The 26,482-nt window shown below is 47.6% G+C and overlaps 1 protein-coding gene across 10 annotated transcripts in view; it reads right to left on the reverse strand.

Moving 5' to 3' along the window:
- The window catches only part of TTLL11 (tubulin tyrosine ligase like 11), a 238,451-nt gene that overhangs the window by 126,529 nt on the left and 85,440 nt on the right, over positions 1–26,482 (reverse strand). For all 10 annotated transcript variants that reach the window (XR_008424334.1, XR_008424335.1, XM_053908254.1 and 7 more), the window contains 2 exons: positions 11,813–12,388; positions 80–175 (listed from right to left, as the gene is read on the reverse strand). Coding sequence is in view for 8 of the 10 variants with exons in the window: in XM_053908254.1 (XP_053764229.1) it covers positions 80–175; positions 11,813–12,388 (672 nt within the window). In the remaining 2 variants the exon portion in view is untranslated. The remainder of the gene's footprint in view (positions 1–79; positions 176–11,812; positions 12,389–26,482) is intronic.

Consider the following 26,482-nt stretch of genomic DNA (forward strand, 5'->3'; position numbering starts at 1 on the left):
TGTTTAGCCGAGTGAACAGCATGAGAGGGCACGTGCAGTTGTATGGCAATATATTCAACGAGGCGTTCAAAATACTTACTTCTTGCTCATGTTCGATTCTCATGCTGGGATTTGCATTTACTTCCAGGAGAATAGGCTTCAGATTTTTCATCAGAAGGATGTCAAAGCCTAGAATCTGGGTAGGATACACATAATTCAAGATTACTCCCTCTAGCTACAATTTCTTTTCAGGAATCGAGTATGGTGTTAGGGTCATTAAGGTGACAATAAGTTCACACTTGGCCCCCAACCTGCGCCTTGACCCTGGCTTCTCTTGTCTACGGCCCCTCTGCCCCTGGGTGTTCTTGTCAGGCTAAATGGACAGCAGAAAATTTCACAGGAACCTTGATGATGGGATGAGATCTCCTGGTGCATTTCAGCAATATCGGTGACCTCTTTCTTCCTTAACAGGTTTTTTATTATGTTGAGGATCAGTAGTGCCCATCAATTTCTCCCTCTCCATCTGCTCTCCTCTATTAAGCTGCTTCTTAGCTAGATCTCTGAAAACCCAAGGCTACCTTTCATAACCTCAGATGTCCATCAGTATCACTTAAGGAGCCCTTTCAAAACCACCACATATCCCCCAGCTCACATCTACAAGTCAGAATCTTTCAGAGTAGAACCCAGGCAAACCAGTTTTGAAAAACAATGCCCCCCTGCCCCCCGCCCCAGTGATTTTGAAAGACGCTCCTTAGCTAAGGAAAGGGAATATTTATTAGGCACCAATTACTCCACGAGGCACCAATTATTCATAATCTCGTTTAGTCCTCATGACGGTGTGTTTGAAGGAAGGATCCTGCTCTCCATTTTCCAAAAGCAGAAACTGAGTCTCACAGAGGCCAATGGATTTCCCCAAGCTCGCCTAGCGAGTAAGTGACAGAGTTGGATTTCATACCCACGTAAGGCTGGCTCCAGAATTTGTGGGATCCAGTGCAGGATGAAAACACGGTGGGGAGGGGGAGACTTGTTCAAAAAGTACTGACAATTTCATGATGGTGGCAGCAGAGCATTAAACCAAGCACGGAGCCCTTCTGAGCACGGAGTGCTGTGTCACTGCACAGACCCACACCCAAGGCTAACCCCAACACCATGTGTCCTTGACACCTGCCCTTCCATCCAGCGTGCTGCTTTAGGTGAGGCTTCGTCTTTGGCTTCCTTCAGTTCCTCACAAGCCCTAGGATGGGGTAAGCCACCCTGTGCATCTTTCCCTCTGCCCGAAACAACCCTTCACCTGCATAACATCTCCCGATCCTCAAAATCACTGGTTCTAATTAGATTCAGACTCAAACCACAAGGACGTCAGATTCTCGGGAGGACTCTCCTTATCTCTCTAGGAGGTGATAAGGTAGAAAGCTTCTGACATAATTGACACAGTCCCAAAGTTTCAAAAAATAAAGTGGAGAATAAAGGAGAGAAAAAGAAAAAGATACAGCTGTATCCCCTCCTCTGAGGATCAAGCAGAAAAGATGAAGGGAAACCCATTTACTTGTCTATACAGAATGTGCATTAGTCAGACGGTAATTATCCAACTGTAGCCTCATTCTTATTAATGAAATCAGAGCCCGAATGACCATTTTTGGGGGTAATTCAGGATGAGGTTATTCTTCAGTGAAGGGCAATGAGGATGAGAAGTTGGAAAAAGTCACCCTTGCTCTATTTTTCTTTCCCTGGTCATGAAAAGAAAGGAATGGAAATTCAGTAGAAAATGTTACATGCATTATAGATCCACTTAATAATATATGGCAAGTGGCTATGAGTGATGAGGCCTTTAGGAGACTCTGGTGACATCATCAGTCTAACTGCAGACCGGGGCTGAGGCATGTGGTGTTGATGAGGCTACAGAGAACAGCGGGCTGTGGTGCCTGCATTTATCATCCTTAGTCATCAGCTGCTTTCTGCTACATCTTAGAAGCTTGGACTCGCTCTTTCTCAGCTTGGTGGGCTCTTTCGGTTCAATGAACAGTGGTTTCCTGAAAATAAAGTTATAGGAAAGCTGGAGAAGGCAAAACCTCAACAGCCATACTGATCTGCACCCACCAATGGCATGGTATTTTCTAGAACCTAAACTTGGGTGCATGTCGTTGAATATGTAGGGTCTTGTACAGAAATGCTTTGGAGTCAGAAATACTTGGCTCCAATCCTACCTCTGTCTCTCACACTAGCTAGACAACTCTAGGTGCAGTGCGTAGCCTCTCTGAGCTTCATATACCTCATGAAAAATGAGAGTTGACGATAGCTACCTTGCAGAGTAGCTGATGATGGAAGCAAAAAGCACCTATGACTATGTTCATCATGTAGGAGGTACTCAATATATGCCAGTTTCCTTTGCAGTTTCCTACCGATCCCACCAACAAGAAATGGCATTATGAGGCTTTAGAGTCCAGAAGAGCTCATTTCAAATGCTAGCTCTGCCTTTAATGTGCATAACTATGGGCAAGTTACTTAGCAACTCTAAGCCCCAGTTTCTTCATCTGTAAAATGGGAATAAGAATAGTACTTACCTTAGTTCATTCATTCAAAAAAATATTTATTGAGTGCTTTCCTATATCCCAGGAACTATTCTACCTTCTAGAAATATAGCAGTGGACTAGACGAGGTCCCTGACCCCATGGAGCTTACAATCCAATAAATAGTGGGGAGCCAAGACCAAATAAAAATAATGCAATGTAAAATATTTTGCACAGTGCCTGAAACATAGTAAGTATTTAATAAAGGTCATTATTATATTTTTTTCATGAATTCAAGGAAATATAGATTGTTTTCTTTTCAAAAGTTCAATGAAATATGTAGCACCAGTGGATCTCAATAAACAGAATAACGGAACTGGGAGGAGCTTAGAGTTGATCTTGTCATAAAATTCTGGAATAGAGCCGGAAAAAAATCAGGAATTTGGTCCAGTGTTTTTCAAAATGGGGTTCTTTTCTGGGGAAGCACTGGGGAGGCCAGATCAAAGCAACTTTTACCTATCTCATATACTGGATCCCCAGAGAAGAAAGCTTTATATATATACATATATGTGTGTGTGTGTGTGTGTGTGTGTGTATGTAAAATATAATGTATAATATATATATTATACATATATATATAAAGCTTTCTTCTCTGGAGATCCATATATACATACATACATATATATATATGTATATATATATACATATATATATTTTTTTTAAACTACGAATTTAGTCTAACAGCCACTTTATGCAGATCATAAAAGCAGCTTAGAAAGGAGAAAACCTCCCTCCAGTTTGGTGGCAGAGCAAGAATTGTCAAAAGGAGAGAGAGGACTTTTCAGTCACATGATACTCTGCCCTCATGCAAGCAATTATGTGTTGCACACCTCCTACTCGAGGGGTACCCTGGGGATTCAGAGTTATCCTTCAGCCCTTTTAGAAGCTTCCAAAACAACCTGGGAAGAAAAGGATCCTGCACCATTACTTGTAAACTCATGCCAAGGTCCAAGCTACGTTCCAATGAGGGGGGATTCTCTCTTGAACCCTAGAACTACACATCCATCTGTATCCAGAGTAGTCCCAACTGGGAGGTCCCAGAGTCCTCAAATTCAACATATCCAAACTCAGTATCACTATCCAAACTCACTAGCCTCTAAAATGGTCTCAATGACCCCCACCTTGTGGCAATCATGCCCTTGTGTAATCCCTTCCCTTTGAGTGTGAGCTGCACCTAGTGACTTATTTCTAAAAAACAGCATAGGGCAGAAACGATGGGATGTCACTTTCAATATCAGATCATAAGAAGACCAGGGCTTCCATCTTGGAAGGCCTTCTCTTACTCTCTTGCTCACACACTCTGAGGGAAGCTGGCTGCTACGCTGTGGACTGCCCTCCTGGAGGCACAGGTGACAAGGAACTAATGTCTCCAGCCAACAGCCAGGGGGTGCTGAGGCCTACCCCCAGGCTTCTTCCCCAGTCAGGCCTTGAGGTGACTGTAGTCATTGCAGCCTTGTAGGAGACTGAACCAGAGGAAGTCCCCGAAGCCTAGATTCCTGATCCACACACACTGAATGATAATAAATGTTTGTGAGTTTAAGCCGCTAAACTATTACTTTGGGAGTAATTTATTACACAGCCAATTGATCATTAATACAGCACCTTTCTCTAAAATCGACTTTGCCTCCTGTATTCCTTATCCACCCAATTACACAAGTTAAAACTTTCTCCTTCATCTTTTACATCTAGCTGCTCACCAACTCGTGTACATTCTGCCTCCTGAAGAGCTTTCCAGAGCTGGCCCATCCTCACCGCTCCTGGCCTAGATCAGGTATGCACCAGCTCTCACCTGGACTAATTTAATAGCTTTCCCATTCATTTCCCTGCTTTCGATCTCACACATCTAGTTCACCTGGCACAAGGGGCTGCCAGAGTAATTTTTCTAAAATGCAAACAGAGGATTAGCATTCCTCTGCCTAAAATCCCTGCCTGCAGAATGAAGGCCTAGGTCCACGGCATGTCCTACAAATTCCTCTATGACCTGACATCTGTCTCACATTCCAGCCTTATTTCCTCCCCCTCCCCCCCCTGCACATCTTGGGCTGTAATTGTGCTGAACTATTAGTAGTTCTAGGATGCTTTACTGCTTTCTCCTTTATACTCTTCTACCTGGAAGACAACTTTACTGATGAAATATTTACTGAGCACCTACTAAATACTCCGTACTATTCTAGGCCCTGAGGATAAACCAGTGAACAAGACAAATGAGTGTGATATGGTAGGTGGAGGGGAGGGTTGGTGGTTTAGAAGGATAACTAGGGAAGGTCTTGTCATCCCATCGTCTTCTGGCTTCCACAGTTTCTGATCAGAATAACTTTTTGGTTATTCTTTGTTCCTCTAAACATAAGTTGTTTTTTTTTGTCACTGGTTTTCCACAATTTGATTTTGTTAAGCTTTGATGTGTGTGTGTGTGTGTGTGTGTGTGTGTGTGTGTGTCCTCCTTGGAGTTTCTTGAGCTTCTTGGATTGCAGATTTCTAGTTTTTTCTCAAATTTGGAAATCTGGGGCTATTTCTCCAAAAAAAAGTCTTTCTGCATCTTCTTTGTCTCTTCTGCTCGGGGAGCTCCAATTATACACATGTTGATATTGTACCAGAGATAAGTGAGGGTCTGTTCACTTATTTTTCCTGTCATTTTCTCTGTTCTATTGCTGTGTCTTCAAGTTCACTGATCCATTTCTTCTGCAGTGTCTAATCTGCTAATCTCATTCAGTGAATTTTTCATTTCATATTTTGTATCTTTCTCTTCTGGAAGTTCATGTGGTTCTTTTTAATAGCTTCCATCTCTCTTCTTCATTAAGCTCATATTTCCCTTTAAAATGTCGTGCATAGTTATAGCAGCTGTTGTAACATCCTTCCCCTACTAGTTTCATCGTTGCTGGTAACTCTGGGTCTGTTTGTATTGGTTTCCTCCCTTGGTATGGATTGCCTTACCTGCTCTGTGGAATGCCTGGATGCTGAATGCTGGATGGGAATGGATGCTGGACACTGTGAACATTACAATGCTGAGTGTCTAGGTTTTGTTTTTTAAAAAGTGCTAGGCTTTTTTGGCAGTTAGTTATTTGCAGATTAGTTTGATACCTCCAAGGCCTATTTTTTATGTTTATTTATTTATTTTGAGGGGGAGGTGGAGGGCAGAGAGAGAGGGAGAGAGAAAATCCCAAGCAGGGTCCATGCTGTCAGCACGGAGCCCATTGCAGGATTTGAATCCATGAACCGTGAGATCATGACCTAGGCCAAAATTAAGAGTAGATGTTTAACCAACTGAGCCACTCAGGTGCCCCCAAGGCCTATTGTTTAAACTTCACTAGGGTGGGTCTAGAGTAACTTTCATTCCAGGGAAGAGTCAGTCCATTAAGGCACAACTTCTCCTGAACCTCCACTGAATGCTCCTGATGACCACCAAGGATGAGCCACACTGGCTACTCAGTGTATAAACATCTCTCCCTGCTCTGTGTGGGCACCAGAAGTTGTTTCGCTTATCAGTTCACCAGTCACTCTTTGCCCAGAGTGACAAACACTCTGATTGACCCACACCCCACACATGGTGGCCTAGCACTCAGTAACAACACAGGGGTCTCTGCAGGTTCTGGAGCCCGTTCCCTGCTCAGCTCCCTCCTTTTCAGAATTCTGTCCACAGAATTCCAGATACCTCAGCCTTCCCCAACTTTGATCTCCAACTCTTCAGCTCATTGAGGTCACAGGGCTTGGTTCAGGCTCCTCCCCGCATCCATATCCAGGAGATTGCTCCCAGACAGAAAGTTGTGGCAACCGTAGGACTCACCTCAGTTCCATCCCCCACTTCCTCAGGGATCACAGTGCTGAGATGTCTGTTGTCCAAAATCTGAAACCACTTATTTCATGCACATTGTCCAGCTTTCTAGTCATTTTCAAAAGGCTGTTAAGTCAAGATTTGTTGTTCCATCATGACCAGAAGCAAAAGCCTCGAGAGGGGATGCATGAATAGGGACTGAATGAAGTAAGTGGGTAAGTCATTTGAAGAGCTAAGGAAGAGCATTCCAGGCAGAGGGAGCAGCAAGAGCAAAGGTCACTTTTGAACAACAGCAAGGGGTGAGCAAGAGGGACAGTGGTAGGAGATGAGGTCAGATAGAAAGACAAGGGACAGGTCATGTCACATCTTGTAGGCCATGGTAAGGAGCCAGGACTTTCAAGTGCAACGAGAAAGCCGTTGGAGAGTTTGCACAAGGGAAGTAATTTGATCTGGCATGTTCTGAAAGAATCACTCTGGCTACAGTGAGAAAAATAGGCCATAAGCAGCAAGGGTGGGAAACAGGACATCAATTAGGAGGCTACGGAGGTGGTACAAGTGCAAGGTGACCCCTGCCTGGACTAGGACGGCAGCAGTGGAGCTGGTCAGACGTGGTTAGATTTAGGATCTATCTGCAAGCATTGCTTGTGTATTAGATCTAGGGAGGAGAGGAAAAGAAGAAAGCAGGATGGTTCAGGTTTTCCGTTTGTGGAATTGATCGGACGTCGTGCATTTACCGAAATAGGAAAACAATGGGAGACGAGGTTTGGGAGGGAATTCAAGAGTTTGATTTTGGACATGTTGGATGGGAAAGTCCCACTAGATGTCTGGGTGAAAAAAATGAAAGGGGGCAGCTGGATATACCAGCCTGGAGCTCAGGACAGGTCAAGACTGGAGATAAAAATTCAGGAGTCAACAGCACATAGCTGGTACCTAAAGCCACGGGGCTAAGTGAGGTATTTAGAGAGTGGTTGTACATAAAAGAACTTTCCAGGCACTGAGTCCTGGGAATCCCCAACACTGAAGGTCCAGAGGAGGGGCACAGAAGCAGCGGCCAGTGAGGTGGAAGGGAAAGCAGGTCACTATGGGGACCCTTGCCCCTTTCTGCTTGGCAAATTCTTCTCCATGCTTAAGCTCCAGCTAAAACAGCTCCTCCTCTGGGAAGCCCTCCCTGATTGGGCCAGGCAAAGTTAATTACTCCTTTCTCTGTGACAGGCCCTCTTACAGCATTTACGGCAAAGAAAGGTTAACTTGCAAGCTCACCAGCTAGGGTGGCTGGAAAAAGGAGCCGCTATTAGTTCAAACCCAGGGCGTCTGAGAGCAAACCCCAAGCCCTCGTGTGGCCTTAAGGCTGCTTCTGATCTCCTTCCTATGGGGTGCCTGGGGCTGAAGGCGAGCAGGAGGTCAAGAGGACAGAGAAGAAAGAGAAGCGCGTTAGCATTTAGGAAAGGTGTCTCCTCCAGACATCTAAGGGAAAGGATCATGAGCCGAGGAGAGAATTAGACACAGAGCTAAAGGAAGATACAGACCAAGCAACAGGATTGGGAAAGAATGTTCTTGAAAGCTGAGCGGAAAACCTTTCCTCTGCATGTGTTTTTCTGCCACATGAATCATCTACCCCCAGATGGACCTTACTGCTGAAGCCAGAGTCACACTGCTGCCCCCAAGAAGACTGACATGGGGATGTGTTGTGGCGGCGGAGGGGGGGTGGGTAGCAGTGTGGCTGGGCGATGACGGGAGCCGGGCTGGAATGACAGGGTTGCCACGTTCCCTAGGCAACAGATTACAGGAAACCTGCCCACAGCCTGAGCTGTGCCAGCAGCTGCTCCGGGCCACCACAGTTTCCCAAGTAGTTATTGTGGCTATGATTGGAAAGGGGGCACAATCACATGTTTAAGATAAATGTAATGTGGTTGGCTAGAGTCTATGTCCTGGAATGCTGCAGTGTGGGTCGGGCCCAGGCTACAGGCAAAGGGGGCTTCACGACAAAGAAATAATTTATTATACCTGCACAGCACATTATAGTTTGCAAAGTCCTTTGTACTCTTTATCTCGTGTGGGGCGGACAACAGCACTGTAAGGAGGGTGAGGAAACCGAGGCACAGAGAAGTTAAGTGACTTATGTAAGATCACACAGCAACTCGATAGCAGAACCATACCTTCTCCCTAAATCTCTGAGTTTCAAATCACTTCAGGTATTTGAGACCCAAACTAACAAGTGTTTTACCAAGTGATAAGAATAAAGTAACTAAGAGAGGCCCCCAAGGGAAAAAGAATAGTATTTTCTCAATCACTGTGAATCTGAAATGCAGGGTAAACCAAATTTCAAACACCTAACACTTTATGCCTTGTCGAAGTTTTTCACCTATAATACTTCACGCTACCCCTAAGAAGGCAGGTGGGGAGGTGAGTGTAGGCGATTCAGACAGGGAGACAGCGGCCCAGGGTGGTGAAGAAGCTTGCCCAAGGTCACACAGCTGGAAAGAGGAAGAGCTTCTCCTTTGGAATGTTACTTCCAGCCCAGGGCTCATCCCCTGGCCCCCAGGTCTGGAAGCATTTAGTGTGGTCAAGCAATGGAAAACAGATATGGGGGCTGTGGTTCCGTTTGCTAGACGTGATCTGTCCAAACCAGTGGCTCCCTCCCTGTCTGCCCTCCAATTCCCCACAGCGTGGGCCCCTGGTTCCACCCCAATGACTGCCCCGTGCGGCCTGTCCACAGCAGGATAGGCAGCGAACAACCACTCTGGCCCCTCCCCCCTGCACGCTCACTGTGCCAGGGCTGTGTGGCTTGGCTGTGCATGCTGGGCCCACATGATACTCCTGGAATAGCTGTCACCGTCAAACAGATGTGACCACATGGTCCCCCGGGATGACCCCTGGATGCCTCCACGTTGCAACTATCTCCTGCCCCCAATCTTCTCATGGCTTGGGATAAGACGCGTTTTCTCTATTCCTATCTCTAAATCCTGCCCACTTACCCTTTCTAATGCATTAAGCTGCCTACCGGATGGCTGAGCTGGGCATCCCACCTGGGACCCAAAGCCTGAGGTCCAAGTGCCTAAGGACAGATCTACAGATGACAGCCATCCCCTCCTGGAACTGATCACTGCCTGAATTGCCCTCCAAAGGGTCCCACCAGCCTGCCTGGAAACCCTGCTGACCAGTGCCCAGCCCCAGGGGCTCTCTGTTTGGCCTCTCTGTTTGGCACCTGCACCTGGGGACCAGCCCCCTCTCTTGCTATTGAATTAACAGCCCATCCGTTAGAGACGCTGCCCCACTGCGTCTCCTCTCCTTGCTCCACACCACCCGCTGCTCTCCCGCCTTAGACGGAGGACGAGGAACAGCCCAGACAAATAGTGTGTATTTACACTGGCATCTACAGCAATACACAGGAAACAGCCCCAACACCACACCTCAACATGCAGTGGAAGAGAATGTTGAAAAAGACTGTATACTTTATGGCAGCGTTTTTATAAATCTCAAAACCAAGCAAAATGAAACGATATACTGTTCAGGGATACATTCGTGCATCACAAAAGGATTTTTAAAAACAAGGGGATGGTACGCATAAAATTCCGGATAACGTGAGCCCGGGGGTGGGTAGGAAAATGGGATCGGGACACGCACAGTAGTTGGCAATCTTGAACGGGGCGGGGCGGGGCGGGGGGTGCGTTTGGGATGACCATTCTGTTGTTCCGCTCCGTAGCTTACACACATGTTCTGTGTATTCTATTTATACGTCGATTGCCACAAGTTAATTCTAAAGATGAGATGGACAGGGTCCCAGAGGGTCTTGCTATCTGCTCCCCATTCTGATTTATCTGGTGGTGGGAACCTGTGTGTCTCCTGAGCGCCTGGACTCCAGCTTCCCCGCCACCCACTTCACAGACAAAGGCCCTGAGAAAACCCTCTGCTGTCACTCCCACTCCCCGCCCCCACCTGGGCTCAGTCCACCACACCGTGGCCCCTGCCCCATCACTCCCCTGAAGACCGCGAAGCTCAGCGGGCACTTTCAGTTCTGGTCCCGTGTGACATCTCGGCATTCGCCGCTGCCGTTCCCTGCCCGCTCCTTCTCCAGGCACGCCTTCCTTGGCACTTAGGGTGCTTCCCCTCCTGATATGCCTTCTATGTCTCAAGCCCCTTCTTGTTGACCTCCTTTGCTGGTCCCCCCACCCGAGCCGCCTCTCCCTTGCCTGAATGGTGGTGCCCACAGAGATCTTCTGAGGCCCCACCTCCCTGCAGCCTCACGTGGCCTGAGTCACTGAATGCTGATGACTTCCCAGCCCAGCCCCGGCCTCTCGCTCCTGAACTCCAGGCCCAAATGTCCGACTGTCCACTCAACCTCTCCACTTGGATGTCACACGGGCACTTCAAGGGCATGGTCGAGTCCAACTCCTGACCTTCCCCACACAAGCCCGGTCCCCTTCCTGAGGTTTGTATCCATCCATCCGAGTGCCTGACCTCCTGGGAGTCCGTGTTGGCTCTCCGCTGCTCCCTCACCACCACACTCCCCCCACCCCATCTCCAGCCCAGCCCTTCCACTTCCAGAATGGCTCTCAGACCTATTCTCTCCACCCACACTGAGACCTTCCTCATCCTAGTGAACACCACCTCTTGCTTGTATGAAAGCCATCGGTTCATCAGCCTCTGCTCCCAGCCTTGCCCAATCCACTCTCCCCTCTGCCTTTGGTTTCTTCTTTGTAATGTGAGAACCTGAGCACGCCAGTCCCTGCGACCACCCTCTGGGGGGCCCCTCAGCCTTCCGCGACTCGGCCACTACCGACCTGTCCAGCCTCCTCTTCCCTCGTCTCCCTCCAAGCTCTGCCTCAAACCCCACCCGCCAACCACACTGAACCTCTTTCAGTTCCTTGAATTGCCTGGTTGCCCCCGGAACACCGTCTCCCCCAGCCCAATCCAGAAATCTCCCGCTCCATCCAATTTCGGCTCCTGCGAAGCCTTCCCAGACTACCCTCACTCTCACCTAGAGGACGTTAGATGGCCCCACAATGTCACGGTGCCCAGTACATTTCTTACTCTACTCTAGCACTCGCGACACTTTATACCAGGTGCTTCGTCAACCACGTGTCTCTCATATTAGTAAATTCTATGCCTCGGCCAGTGGAGACCTGACTTACTGTCTCCCCAGTACCTGCGACAGGGCCTGGCCCCTACTAAGCAGGTGGTAAAACATGCTAGAAGGGAGAATGAATAAATAAACGGCAAGCACTGTGCTTTATGTATGTTATTTCATTTAATTCTTACAAGAGTCCTTTAAGGGAGGTAGTCTCTTCTTACAGGTGAGAGAAGGGAAATAACTTGCCTCAAGTCACACAGCTGGCAAACAGAAAGTTGGACCCAGGTTTAACCCCAAAGACCACACCAGCACCCACCCCTGCCGGCCTCTGGCCATGCCGCCCCACCCCTCATCTCGCAGGAAGCTGGGAGCCCTCCATAGGCCCCATCAAGGTTGGGAACTCAGGTGGAGACAGGCGAGGGTTACCTGGAAGCATGTGGGCCCCGGCCTCCCTGCAGGGATGTCCGACTGGTAGAAAACCTTGAGCTCTGGAGTCAGGGCAATGACAGTCTTAATCACCAAGGAGATGATATCAGACCAGACCTTCTTGATGTCAACACCTTTGGAAGACAACCTACAAAGAATGCTAGAAAAAGTCCGTTTGCTGCCCGTGCTAGTACTGTCCGAATGGACAAAGTTACCACTATGGATGTTCAGCGAGTAGTTGGTTAAGTGCATAAAGATGTGGTGCAGATTTTTGGGGTTGGGCTCCTGATATGGCTCTGTGCAGAATCTAGAGAGTCCGTCTTTGGCTATATAAATCTCTAAGGGGTCTAAGGACTTGAGTAAGACATACAGACGAATATCAAACTTGAGTTTGTCGATAAGAAGAGGTTTGCAGATGTACTCCTGGACCACCGCTGGCCTGCTCTGAAGGGTCCCTGCCAGGCGGATGTCACTGGGGTCTTTAACGAGGTAGATTCCATCACCCTGACAACCACCATCAGGTTTCACAATAAAAGTGGGCTTCCAGGATGGGTCACCGTCTTTCACCATTCGAACCTGGCGGGGGGAAAAAAGAATGGTTGCATTATATTCTGGACCCCCAAGTCAGCGCAAGACCTCAGCACATGTTTCGTGAATGAGTGACAAAGTGAGCCCTGCCTCTGTGAGCATTCACTGAGCACCAGGGAGATAATACTGTACTAGGTACCAAGATAGTGACCTAAGGACTGCCCTCGGCCTTGTCCTCCAGAAGGGGGACTGAGAGTCGGGCAGATCTGAAGTCACAGGAGCTAGGTTCAAATCCAGGGTCTTTGTCAGTTATGAAGTCTAACCCCAGACAAGTCATTTAACTCATGGTGCTATGATGATGGTAAGGAGGAAAAGGAAGATGGCGAGGAGGAGGAGGAGGAGGAGGAGGAGGAGGAGGAGGATGGCTAACACCATTTATGAGTGCCTATTATGTGCCAGATAACTCCACTAGGCACTGCACATTAGTTACCGAGTTTACCCCTTACAGAGAATAGGATTCTCTTTTTACAACATAGGAAGCAGAGAGGGCACAGCAGTTGTTAAGAGTGTGGGCACTGGAATCTGACTGCCTGGGCTCGATCCTGGCCCTGCTGCTTACTGCGTGACCTTGGGCGAGTTACTTAAGTTCTCTGTGACTCCCTCAGTCTGTAACATAGCAGTAAGATTGCACTGAAGAGTAAATGAGATAATGAACGCAAAGGTCTAAGCACACCGAACCTGACTCGTGAAAGGCAGCCACGAAGCCTAGCTATTCCTAACTGTTAAGGATGAAGTGATTTGTCAGCTGAGGGGTAGAAGTGGGATTGGAATCTCGATCAAGGACTCTACAGCACCTGCACCTTCCTCTACCCTGCCATGTCTCTGTTTCTTCCTCTTCAAAATGGAGATCTACAAACCTACCCTCACTGGCTCGCGGTAAAGAAATAAACTAAAACGTGCAAAGGGCCGAGCCTAAGACCGAACGGGGAGCTCGTGCAGGGAAATGTTCATGCCATCATTTATATCTATTACTCAGTTCATCTGGTAGACTGGGCCCATCCTCCTCCAGTCTGTGGAGATCTTTTTGAAAGTAGATTCTGCCATCCATAATGTCTGCTGTCTTCCCATCTCCAGGTCAGCAGGACATTCACATAATTATCCAGGGCACTTGACCAGTCCAGACAGTCAGTCTGGATCTGCAGGTCTGCATAATTCATATGCACCCAATTCCCCCGGACACTTGTCAGGTCCTCTGTGCAGCTGTGGACTGAATGGCGCGCTGGGGGAGGGGAGCTGGAGGAAACGCGGAGGTGGATGTGAAAGGGGCAGCCGGTCTCTCTGCAGCTTGTGATGTGCCGGACCCCAGAGCAGGCCTTCCATTCTGAACTCTGTAACTCAGAGCCGAGCCTGGGGGGCCGAGGAGGTGGCGGGCCCCAGCACTGGGCTCACCCCAGCCCTCCACCTTTGCTGTGTAAGCTCAGCCCAGGACATCTGCGCTCTGGGTTGTACTTATCTCTCTGGCCAGCCTATATTTCTAAGTGAAGCTTTTGCCAATTCCTTGGGCACTATCGGTTACTCCGGGCTTGTAAAAGATCTTTAACAATGGAGAAACACTTAAAACCTTAATAATGGTCCACATCAATTGTTTCCCCTTGTCAGCAGGATTCGAGAATGGAAGTTCACGAGAGATCAATGCAAGCCTCCCAGGGCCCTCCACTGAGCCTTTCTTGCAACTGTGACCTTGACGTTTATGTAGTTATTTAATATTCATCCAAAGCATTCATACATTTGGCCCTTCACAGTAAATATAAGCATGCTGGAGAAATGGCAGTTATGGATCAGGAAGTGAAAAATGTCAAGTTTGCAGCGATGGATAATTTTTCCCTCTGGAAAGCTTTTACTATGCCAAAGATACTAACAGTTCAATATATTATCGGGAGCAATATTTTCTCCTTTGAATTCAGTGTATATGCCTTAAATAAATTAAACTACGTGGTCAATAGTCTCTGTCATTCATTGCATTACTGAATATTTCTTCTGCTCTTTGCCAGAATAGGACCATACAAATCATGATTATTAATACTAATGGGATCATTGAAATTTTAGAACTGGAAGGATCCTCAGAGATCAATGCCATCCAGTCCTCCCATAATTCAAACTGGGAAGCTGACCTAACTGGCTGGTGGGATGGTTCCGAGGAGATGGAGGCTGTCTGACCTCACCTCAGGTTCTCTATGCCAATTTACCTCTACAACATAAAATTAAAGGCCTCTTTCTCCCGAATACTATAGGGAAGGTTCTCTTAATGTGGTAGACAGTTGGGATCTGAACTCTGGCTGTACAATAAGGGGGCTGGCCCCCGAGCATGGCTTTCTTGGAGCTGTAACCACAGATGCTGAGTTTGCCAGGACTTCCCCAGTTCCAGAGCTTCTCTCAGGTTCCTAGCTTCTTACGACAGAGGCACAGTCTATGGGAAAGCCTCATAGCTCTTCCAAGTGGGGTTCCCATAGCCACCAGATCCTTCAGTGACTTCTATTTTTAAAAGGGAAAGAGCTTTTCCAGAATTCATATTCACTCTCCTCCGAGGTTTTACTCAAGGGTGGCCCTTTCCCTCCGGTTATTAGAGTCAAGCGCTAATGCACTGGTTCTTAGTGAACTCGAGGACCGGAATAAAAATACGGTCTATAACTAGGCCTCAGCCCGAGAGAGTCTGATTTAATAGATCTGGGATGAGACCTGGGCATGTGGATTTTGGAAAAAGCATGACGAGTGATTCTGATGTTCCCTTAGCTTGAGAATCGCTGAACCAATGTGAATTAAAGCAAAATACAATCTGGGACCAACCTAGAGAATGAAGTTTTCTGCATTGATGTTAGCCTGAACGCGAGGAAGACCGGCACGTAGGCTACAGCTGGTGGTATCTCCAGTTTTACCCAGAGCCGCTGTTGGACGTGAAATCCATTATCTTGTAACTATGCATGGGTGGTTGAAAGAGATGCAAACAGGATGTGGTGGCCTGACCGCTTGCTACTCATCCGGCCTAAGGGAAAATTTATGTCTTTTACTGCCCCCTAGTGGATATCTGAGAAATGTGACTGGGAAAAGACCCCAGTTCAAAATTCTGACTTTTAGCAGTAACCCGCTCTACTAATAATGGTCTTAAGGAAGCACCACCACAAAGAGCTCCCTCAGTAGACTGTTACGGTAAGATCATACTTTGAATGAACTCCTCTCTGAAAGACTAGGGCTGGCCAAGGTCACATTCCATGTTCACGCTCTCGGTTCCTTAAATACATTCCACGTTGTTCTCCCTACCACATAGATGGGACTATCTGTCAAAATTCTCTCTCAGGATGTATAAAACTTTTAAAATTATGGGCAGCGTGAATATAAAATCCTGTAAATATATATCACCAAAAAAAAAAAAAATCCATGACTTCTATACTCTTCATTGTGCCTTTTTGTATTTTCCAAACTTGCCATTAGGAAAAAAGAAAAAAACAGAGGAGTGTGGCAAGGGTGGGCAGCAGCAAGGGTCTCTAAATCTAAATGTACAAGGAATACTTCTCGGTGAACCGATATTTGTATATCCATGTTCGTATCAGCATGACTCATAATAGCCAAACCTGAGTGTCCATCAACAGATGAGGGGATGGACAAATTGTGCTATTCCCGTCCAATAGAAGATCATTCAGCCATAAAAAGGAAGGAAATTCTGACACCTACTACAACATGGATGAACCCTGACATTATGCTCAGGGAGATAAGCCATCACACAAAAGGACAAACACTGAATGGTCACCCTTACATAAAGTACCTAGAGGAGTCAGAATTCATAGATACAGAGTAGAGTGGTTACCAGAGACTGAGGGGAGGGAGAAGTAGAGAGTTAGTGTTCGGTGGGCACAGAGTTTCAGTGTGGGGAGAGGAAAAGAGTTCTGGAGACGATGCTACTCAACTATACACTTAAAAATGGTGAAGGTGGTAAATTTTATGTTATGCATATTTTACTGCAATGTTTTTGTTTTTAATTTTTTTAATGTTTATTTATTTTTGAGACAGAGAGAGACAGAGCATGAACGGGGGAGGGTCAGAGAGAGAGGGAGACACAGAATCCGAAACAGGCTCCAGGCTCCGAGCTGTCAGCACAGAGCCCGATGCGGGGCTCGAACTCATGAACCGTGAGATCAAGACCTGAGCCAAAGTCGGACGCTGAACCGACTGAGCCACCCAGGCACCTCAATTTTTTTTAAGTTTTTAAAAATTTTTAATAAAAACACGCAAATAAATAGCTTTTTGGTGAGTTAGGAAGAAAACTGAAGTAAAAAAAAAAAAAAGCAGAAAATCTGATTTCTAGCCCCAATTTAGTCAGGTCATTTCTGATGGTGTGACCTTGAGACAGTCACCTAACCTCCTGGGCTTTGTTGTATTCACCTATAAGATAAAGAGGTCACACTAAGGTCCCTGGCTTCTGCCATCTAACAGGTTCTGAACATTGATTTATCTTGATATCACCGGAGTTGAAGGCTGTGTTACAAACACGCAAGGGACATTCATCAGCGGAGAGTTTATGCTGTGCCACCGTGAGGAGTGCAGCGGGAAGATCTCCAAGAGCAGGAGATCTGGATTGGAGATTTACGATGCACTTGAGGAAGCCGGCTGGGCATCTGGGGGAAGCAAGCTAAAATATTTTCAGAGAGAAATTCAGCAACTGGAATACTAAGCCACAAAACATCATTAGCAGCGAGGGCAGCTGAGAGGACAGTTGCTGAAGAAACACTGTGTCTGCAACACCAGGGAAGTCGAAGCCGGTTGGAGCGGTCCTCTGTCACTCAGGTGGGTCTGCATTCAGTCTTAGCAACGGAGACCCTTGGTGTCACAGGCATAGGTAAAACAGCTTCTGGAAGACAAGCAGATGTCACAGAGCGCATGCGTGCGGGGACCGGCCCCTTCCAACCTCCGCGGACCGAGCCTCGCTCTCAGGGCAAATCCCTACTCCCAGTGTTCAAGGTGATCACCGAGTCAGCTGAGGACGAGGCAGTCCCCAGCGCCAGACAGGAAGGGGCAGCGTGGGAGGCAGACAGGTGACACCAAGAGGAAGAACCGTGCAGGTATCGTCCTGCTGCGGTGGGTCTTAATGAAAGCGGGGGAAAGACAGACCAGTCTGGGCAACTGCAAACCGTTCCCACGGCTGCAGAACAGAGAGCAGTGAAATGGGCAGAGTGCTGGAAATCGCACCAGTGAGGTGCTCGTGGGTCAGGCGCTGTTCTAAGCACAAGCACGTTACATTATCATCTCACTTAATTCTCCACAACCCTATTTTACGGTTCAGGAAATGGGGCCCCAGAGATGTTAATTAGCTTGCCAAAGGTCACACAGTCAACAGGATACGGAGTCAGGATTTAAACACAGACAGGCGGGTTCCAGAGCCCATATCTATAGTGAATGAGGGAAGGATGTGAGGAAGGGGAGGGAAAAAGACCAGGGCTAGGCATGGGGTGGGGCCTGACAGGGAAGGACCCTGAACTTCATTTTAGGGAGTCTGGACAATGTCTTGAAGTAATGGAGAGTCACTGCAGGGTTCTGAGAAGGAAACAGCCAAACTGGATGCGTCCTTAGAAACACCCCTCTGGCTGCTGCACAGAAAATGGCGTGGAGGGGGCAGAGGTCAGGAGCAGAGAGGAGGAGCCTGAACAGAGGCTGGCAGGGGGATGAAGGGGGAGAAGGCAGGTTTGAGAATATTTTGGAGGTAAAATCGACAGAACTGGGTGAGTAGGTGAGGGACAGAGGAGCACGAGGACAGCTCCCGAATGTCTAGGTTATGGTGGTGGTATTCCCAGGGAAGGGAAGAGGAGAGAGGTCTCAGGAGGCCCGGCGGAGATGGCAATCCAGACAGAGGAGGTTGGAGGGCGCATAGCTGGAGAGGCTCTGTGGCCCCCGGAAATGTCTGTCTGGAGCTCAGGAGATACATCTGGGGCCATCAAGCCCCTGGACGATGGCTGTAGCCTCCATGACGGGCCCAGTTACACAGGGATAGTTCAAGGGGGGAGATGAGCCCACCTGGGAACGAGAGGCTAGAGGAGCAGAGGAGATCACAAAATGTCTTCTATTTATACTTGATCCCATAAGCCACTGGTGGATTTTCTTTTTTTCTTTTTTTTTTTTTAAATGTTTATTTATTTTGAGATTGGAAGAGAGAGAGAAAGCAAGCCGAGGAACAGAGAGAGAGAGAGAGATGGAGGGAGAGAATCCCAAGCAGGACCCGCGCTGTCAGCACAGAGCCTGATATGGGGCTCGAACCCACAAACTGTGAGATCATGACCTGAGCCGAAATCAAGAGTCAGACGCTCAACTGACTGAGCCACCCAGGCGCCCCTCCACTGGTAGATTTTCAACCTGGGGGTGGTGGGCACCCATACCAGTCGTCTGCATGAGGAGGATGGTTTGGAAAAAACAAGACCAGACGCAGGAAGATTCGGGGCTGTCAAAGTCTTGAAGGCCCGGGCTGGGCTGGGCTGGGCTGGGCTGGGAAGTGAGGCAGAGGTGGGTTCGAGGGCACCCAGTGACTGGATGCAGGTGAAGGTGAGAGAGGCGGCTTCAGTGGTGTGGGAGATAGCACAGCCTACAGTTTAGGGAATGCAGGAAGGCAAGCTGGGGTGGGAAGGGGACCTGGGAGCTCCCCTCGCTGACCGGTATTCACGGAGCCAACATGAGACTTCGTAACGTCATTCCTCAAGCCCCTTACTGTTCATAGGAATTGGACGCGTTGTCCGCTGTCTCATACAGATACATACTCGACTCTCGCAGTGGCTTTCACAGCATTAGCAAAAGTAAGAACTGCTGTCTGGCTGGGGTGACGCTCATGACTCAGGTTTTTAAACTCAGACATGGAATATCTTGAACTGGAGGATATTTGGAAGGGTATCCCAGTACGCTTCTCAGCCCAGTGGCTAGTGGAGGGACCACAGGCCCCACGGAAGGACCTGTACCTGCCACTACATGCTCACCCACTTCACCACCCCCTGGCTTTTGAAGCATTCCAGTTCCAGACACTTAAGTGCAAATTAAAAAAAAACAAAAAAACAAAAAACAAAAACTGTTCGTTTTATCACTGATGAGCATCCTGGGTTTCCTTGAATAGTCGAAAAGAAATGCCATTAATTACTCCCACGGAGTGGTATCGGACCACTCGCGTGTAAACCCTTGGCATGGCTTAAAAGGCCCTCCTTCTCTGGCAGGCTAGCCCTCACCTGCTAGAGCCGCTGCCTCATTTCTGTCCCCTCCCTCCCCTCTGTCCCACTGTCTCTCCTCTACACCCTCACAGCGTTTTCCATCCGCCTCCATCAGCCCCTCCCCTTCTTTGCCGGCAGAGCCGCTACTAAGCATCTAGGACCCAGCTCACAGGTTCCCTCTGAGCATCCTTTCCTGGCTTATCACCCTCCAGACAGAATGGCCACTCTGGTCCTCTGTGCTCCCATGGCTGCGGCATCTAAACTTTCTACAGCACATCTCTATCAGGTTGTAATATCACCTGCGTCTTTAAGTTTGGAGCTCTCTTGTATTCCAGTTACATAGTTAAGAAATGTACATTATGAAAGCTAAGAACATAGTTAAGAAATGTACATTATGAAAGCTAAGAACACGGATGCTGTGGCCGACAGCCAGCAGTGGTACAAAGCCCAGTGTTGCCACTACTTACTAGCTGGGTAACCCTCAACAATGTTCGTACCTCTCTGTGTCTCAGTTTGCTCACCTGCAAAATGGGACTAATAGGAGTGCCCCTGCCTTGGGGCTGTTGTGAAGATTACACCAGTTAAAGACTGTGAAGTGCCAGGCAAACATGGTGGGCTATTATTATTATTATTATTATTTATTGTTCTGTCTCTCCCACTTGATTATGAGCCTGTTGAGGATGAAGACCATGCCTTTAGTCTAGTCACTATTCCCATACGTAGCGGGGTGGAAGCTCAATAAATACTTTCCAAAATACTATCAAGAAGCTTGATTACTATGACATGTGTGAACTGCAGGCATATTAGTTAACAGATATGTAGCTGACAGATTGCCAGATAAACCAACTTCTCCTGTAGAAACAAAATTACTTTAACAAGTAAGAAAAGTTTCCTCTAAACTACCATTTGTGGAACACATATCCTGTGCTATGTGCTTTGCAGCTACGATCTACTGAATTCTCACAGCAACGCTGCAGGGAAATAGAGGCTCAGAGATGTAGAGTCCCAGGGCCAAAGTCACACAGCTAAGAAACAGTAAAGTTATTTGAAACCAAGTTGATCAGATTCAAAAAGTCTGTGATCTTTCCGTGACAACTCTATTCTTTGGGAAAACTCAAAGCAGTTAACATGCAGGAACTTTTGTTTAACAGGCAAAGTATAGAAGGAGGTAGTTGTAGGAATACAGTTATAGCCAAGAAAAGCAGGATTCGTCCTGCTTTAGCTGGGGCCAGCTGCTGTCAGAAGAGTGATTCCAGACAGCCACGGAGCGGCCTTGTATCTTCATACCCAGTCTGGCCAGGCCCAGGAAGGAGTCATCACCGTGTGTGCATGAACGCACGGGTGCGCACGCACACACACACACACACTCTGTAAACAAAGAAACTGGAGACTTGCCCAAGGCCACACAGCTAGTGGCAGAGCCAGAACTGAAACACAACACCTCCAGGTTTCTTTTTTTTTTTTTTTTTTTCTGGAGTCTTGGAAGCTTGACTACCCTACGTTCTCCTACAAATGGACCTTGAGAGCTTGTTTGGAGGTTCTAGCAGGGGAGTGCAGCTACTCGTATACCCTTGACTGAAGAACGGTCCTCCTCTATCGGGGAAGGTCGTCCTCTTCGACCGAGCGCACAGCTTCAGGAGGGACGCACATGGAGCGGTGAGGGAGGAAGGGGACACCCGCCTAGCCAGCCAGATCAGCCGAATCAACGATGGCGATCAATGGGGTGACAGATGTCGCAGCCAGATCGCCCTCACATCCGTCCAGGTTTCTAACCCAAAGTGCTTTTTACTATATTTGATTCAGTCATCTGAAGAGGTCTTTTAAATTTTATTTTATTTTTCTTTAAAGTTTATTGATTTATTTTGAGAGACAGACAAAGAGAGCACAAGTGGGGGAGGGGCAGGGAGAGGAAAAATCCCAAGCAGGCTCCGAGCTGTCGGTGCTAAGCCCAACGTGAGGCTTGAACCCATAAACCATGAGATGATGATCTGAGCTGAAATCAAGAGTCACGCTTAACTGAGCCACCCAGGCGCCCCTGAAGAGGTCTTTCTTTCTTTGTTTCTTTCTTTCTTTCTTTCTTTCTTTCTTTCTTTCTTTCTTTCTTTCTCTCCTTATTTTTAATGTTTTTATTTATTTTGAGAGACAGAGCAGGAGCAGGGAAAGAACAGAGACAGGGAGACAGAATCTGAAGCAGGTTCCAGGCCCTGAGCTGTCAGCACAGAGCCTGATGTGGGGCTCAAACCCACAAACTGTGAGATCGTGACCTGAGCCGAAGTCGGACACTCAACCGACTGAGCTACCAGGTGCCCCTGAAGAGGTCTTTTAGAAGAAAACCTGGAAAGAAGTTCTCTCCTCATTCTGAATAATAACATTTGTTTGGTATTCTAATAAATTTGGAAGTGCAATCGCCTTAGCCGATCTTCAAGCCTCCATTCTAGGGAGACTGAGGAAATGGAGGCCAGAGACTACAGAAGCCTGCGGGCACCCAGCGAGAAGGTAGAACTGGAGCAGCAGTCCTGGGCCCAAGCCGCCCTGCCTCTGGAAGATGCTCTCACTGTACGGGGAGGCGGACAGAGCGCCACGCGAGCTCGAGGAAGCGGGCGCTCACAATCACAAAGACTCGGAGGCAAAGAGGAGCCTCTCCACGGGCTTTACCCAGATGCAGCCTGTTGTCAGCGCAACGTAATGGATCCCACTCTTGGTGCACGGCAACTTTATGTGGGCCGTAATCTATCCATCATTAGTGAGCTATCAAAAAGCCACTCTAGAATACACCCGGTACTATAAAACCTGCTTAGTAGGAAGGAACCAGTCATTTCGTGAGACTGTCCGTTTTCCTCTCAGGTCTCCCCTCAACACTGGGAGAGGGGACTCGGGGACAGCGGCTCAGCAGCCAGGCATCAGCCCTGCCTGGTATCCCCAGGCTCCCCCCTTCTCCCTCGAGTTCCCTGACCAGGCTCTGACCAGGCTTGCTGGGCCCGAGGCTGCATCCTAGGGGCTTCAGGGTCCTTGGACACAGGAGGGTCCCGGCGGCAGCTCCCCTTTACCACCACCAGGTCCATGCGTCTGAGTGTCTGTGGGGGCAGCAGCCGAGCAGAGGGCACGGGCTTTGGAGTCAGACGGACCTGGGTTCAAATCTCAGCTTGGCCACTTCCGAGCTGAGCCTTGGCCAAGCTACTTAAGCTGTCTGTATTCAGTATCCCCACCTACAAGACGGAAAGAATACCTTGCATTCGTATTTAACCCACTACTATTTTTTATAGCACTACTTTTGATTTCACGTTCCCTTATTTTTTATTATTCTGTCCTGGTCTCCTGATCATCCTCCAGCTTCCATACTGAGGCTCGTCCCTGACCTACTTGGCTGGTATCTGAACTACAGCACTGTGCCCAGCGGCTGGGCCTGTCTCCTGCCCCTCAGTCCTTCCCTGCTCCCCTCTGACAGCAGCCTCACATTCACCCCGGCAGAGTCCCACCCAAAGCCTGGTGTGATTCGCTGGCCCCCGCAGGCAGACCCTCGCTCTGCTACCAATCTTATATGGTCCAAGTGAACACTATCAGAGTCCCCTCCATCACAGGTGAGGAAAAGCGGGACTTACCAGGTTAGGCATATCCCCCCAGGTCAGACAGTCTGCACACTAGGGAGCCAGGATCTGAGCACACGTGTATGTCCAAATTCCCAGAGTCCCTTCCCCACAGTCTCCTACTGAGACCCCACAAGGCATCATAGCTGATCCCACCCGGAAAGCAACACCTGATTACTAAGCCAGCTCCCCTTCCAGCTAAACTTGTTTCGATACTGAGGGTTTCCTGCTAATGAACTGGCGAAATAATCTTTAGCTCACCTCCAAATGTATATGACCACACTAATCAAAAGCACGTCAGATCGCCAGCCCTAGCTTGTCCTGCTTCCCAACACCACGTCCTTGAATCTCTTGCATTCTTACCGTACTTCACACATTGAGCTTTAACCAACCCCCCCCCCCCACAAGAATATCAACGTCATATTTTGCAACATTCAAACCAGGAGTCCTCCTTCCGATGCTCTTTTGGCTAAAATAGCACCCCCGTTTGCAGTACTGATCAGTGCCAGGCAATCGGCTATGAGCGTTAATACGTACACATGAGATCTAAAGCCTACAGGATGAGTAATAGCTCTTTCACTGTTGTGCTTTGTAACTAGAGCTTTCTCCCATACTGCAAGTCCTACAAAAAAAGGGGCTAAGTTAACTGAAATGCTAACTCCCCCACCCTCATCTGTCCCCACGTAGCAAGGAAGATTGCGTGGAGCGGGACTCAGCAAATGCCATGTCTTCCATTGTTCAGTATTGTTACCTTTTGTCCGAGATCACAGTTAACACTCTTTCCAGGGCTAATCCCCGGGGGATTCCAACCACTCCCAGGACTTCAACTAAAGCACCCTGCACGCAGCTGACTACTCATCCTCTTATCTCTAGCACACACCTCTCTCTTGGGCTCCAGAGCCATATAATTAGACATCTCCATAGGCATCAAAAATTCAGCCGGGCCAAAACCAAACCCGTTGCCTCCTTCCTCAGATCTACTGCTCCTGTGTCCCCTGTATCAGTAAACAGTGCCACCATCCACCCCTGTCCCCAAGTCAGAAATCTGGGCGTCACCCTGGCTTCTACCTTCTTGCCCATCACCTGCCCTATCCAGTCACCAAATTCTGACATTTCTATCTCCTCACATGCCTTGCTGTCCTCTACTGCTCTCAGCATTTCTCACCTCTGTTATTCTGATAGCTTCCTAGGCGGCTGGAAGAGCTCACTTCAGGCTCTGTACTGGGTATTTCCACAGATTCTCTTCAATCCTTAGGAGATTCTCTTCAATCCTTAGGAGCAACCCTATGAGGGAGGCACTGGAGAGTGAGCCATAGGAAATCACCATTTTCATAGGTCACAGCCAGCCATACAGATACAGGCAATTCCATATGGTTCAAGTGAACACTACCAGAGTCCCCTCCATCGCAGGTGAGGAAAAATGGGACTTACCAGGTTAGGTATATCCCCCCAGGTCAGACAGTTTGCACACTAGGGAGCCAGGATCTGAACACACATGTACGTCCAAATTCCCAGAGGCTACATCTTGTCTGCTAAATCGTACCGTCTTTCATATACCAGATTCTAGAAGAAGGCTTACAGCTTAATATTTTAAACATGTAATTAATAATAATATATAATAACCATGCATGAGCATTTAAAACTCACTTACATTACAGATGTTTTACTGAATCCTCAGAGCTATGCTATGAAAAATCTACTGATATTGATTTTTCTTTTTTATTTATTAAAAAAAAAAAAAAAATATATATATATATATATAGGGGCGCCTGGGTGGCGCAAGTTGGTTAAGCGTCTGACTTTGGCTCAGGTCGTGATCTTGCAATTTGTGGGTTCGAGCTCCACATCGGGCTCTCTGCTGTCAGCACAGAGCTCACTTGGGATCCTCTGTCCCCTTCTCTCTCTGCCCCTCCCCTGCTTGAGCTCTCTCTCTCTCAGAATAAATAAACTTAAAAAAAAAATTAAAAACTATATTCTTGGGCAAAACACCTAAATTCTCTGCCTCTGTTTTTTTCATGAATATAATAGAAAGAATGATATATCAACCTCACAAGGGATGTCTTGAAGACTGAATGAATTAATATGCGTGAAGCGCCTTTGAAAAGTGGTGCTGTAATTAATTAATTAATCTTTAAAAAGTAGTGTCAGGCATGTACTAAGTGCTACATAAATGTTTGCTACTATTATTTGGTGAGGAGGGGGCAGATTTTCAGTTTACTGGCTATCCCTTCTTAGTCAAATATATGTTCTATATTTATACGCTTTTTTCAGGAGATGTGACTGACATGTAACATATTAGTTCCAGGTGTACCACATAATCTTTCAATATATGCACATTACAAAATGATTACCACAATAGGTATAGTTAATATCCATCACCACACATAGCCACAAAATTTTTAAGAAAAATGAGATGAAATGAGAACTTTAAGATTTACTCTCTTAGCAACTTTTAAATAAACTATACAGCATTATTATTTTTTTAAAGTTTATTTCTTTGTTTTAGAGAGAGAGAGCAAGATCAAGTGGGGGAGGGGCAGAGAGAGAGGGAGAGAGAATCCCAAGCAGGCTCCACACTGTCAGCAGAGCCTGATGCGGGGCTCAATCTCATGAACCATGAGATCATGACCTGAGCCAAAATCAAGAGTTGGTCAATTAATCGACTGAACCACCCAGGCCCCCCCTACAACACAATATTATTAACTATGGTAACCATGACTTATTTATTTTATAACTGGAAGTTTATACCTTTTGACCCCCTTCACACCCATGTTGCCCAAAATGTTTCTATTTTTGTTGTGTTCTTTAGTATCCTTTGTGCATGTGTGTGATACCATTTTTAATAATGTTACACAGAAAGGATCTGAGGTTCAGAGAAGTCAGATGACCTACAAATCACAGTTAGGACATGGCACGTCAAATGACAGGAGGGCAGGGAGAGTAAGGAGTGGGGCGTGGCCGGGAAGTCTGAGGTGACTCTGGGGACCAGGGCCACAGACCCAGATGCTTGCTGCCCTGAGTGCCAATGGCATGGTCTGTTGCTGGGTGTGCCCAGCCCCAAGTCACTGGGCAGGCAGGACAGCAATGCAGGTGCTGGTGCTGCTGGGCAAGAGCTCTGATGTCTACCGGAAAAGCACTGGGTATAAACCTGACAAACCAAGAAACCAATCTCCTCTGAGAACCTGGCCGGGCAGCCAAGTGCCCTTCTGGGAACTCATCAGTCATTAGCCTGATCATTTACAGCAGGAGAGTGAGAACAGGATCTCCCGCCAGGCTCCAGTTTTCAACTGCTGGTTTAAATTTCAAGGAGCACGAAGGTGTTGACA

This window comes from Panthera pardus, unplaced genomic scaffold (genome assembly GCF_024362965.1).
Source record: "Panthera pardus isolate Hobbes unplaced genomic scaffold, ASM2436296v1 HiC_scaffold_20, whole genome shotgun sequence".
Taxonomy (NCBI): Eukaryota; Metazoa; Chordata; class Mammalia; order Carnivora; family Felidae; genus Panthera; species Panthera pardus.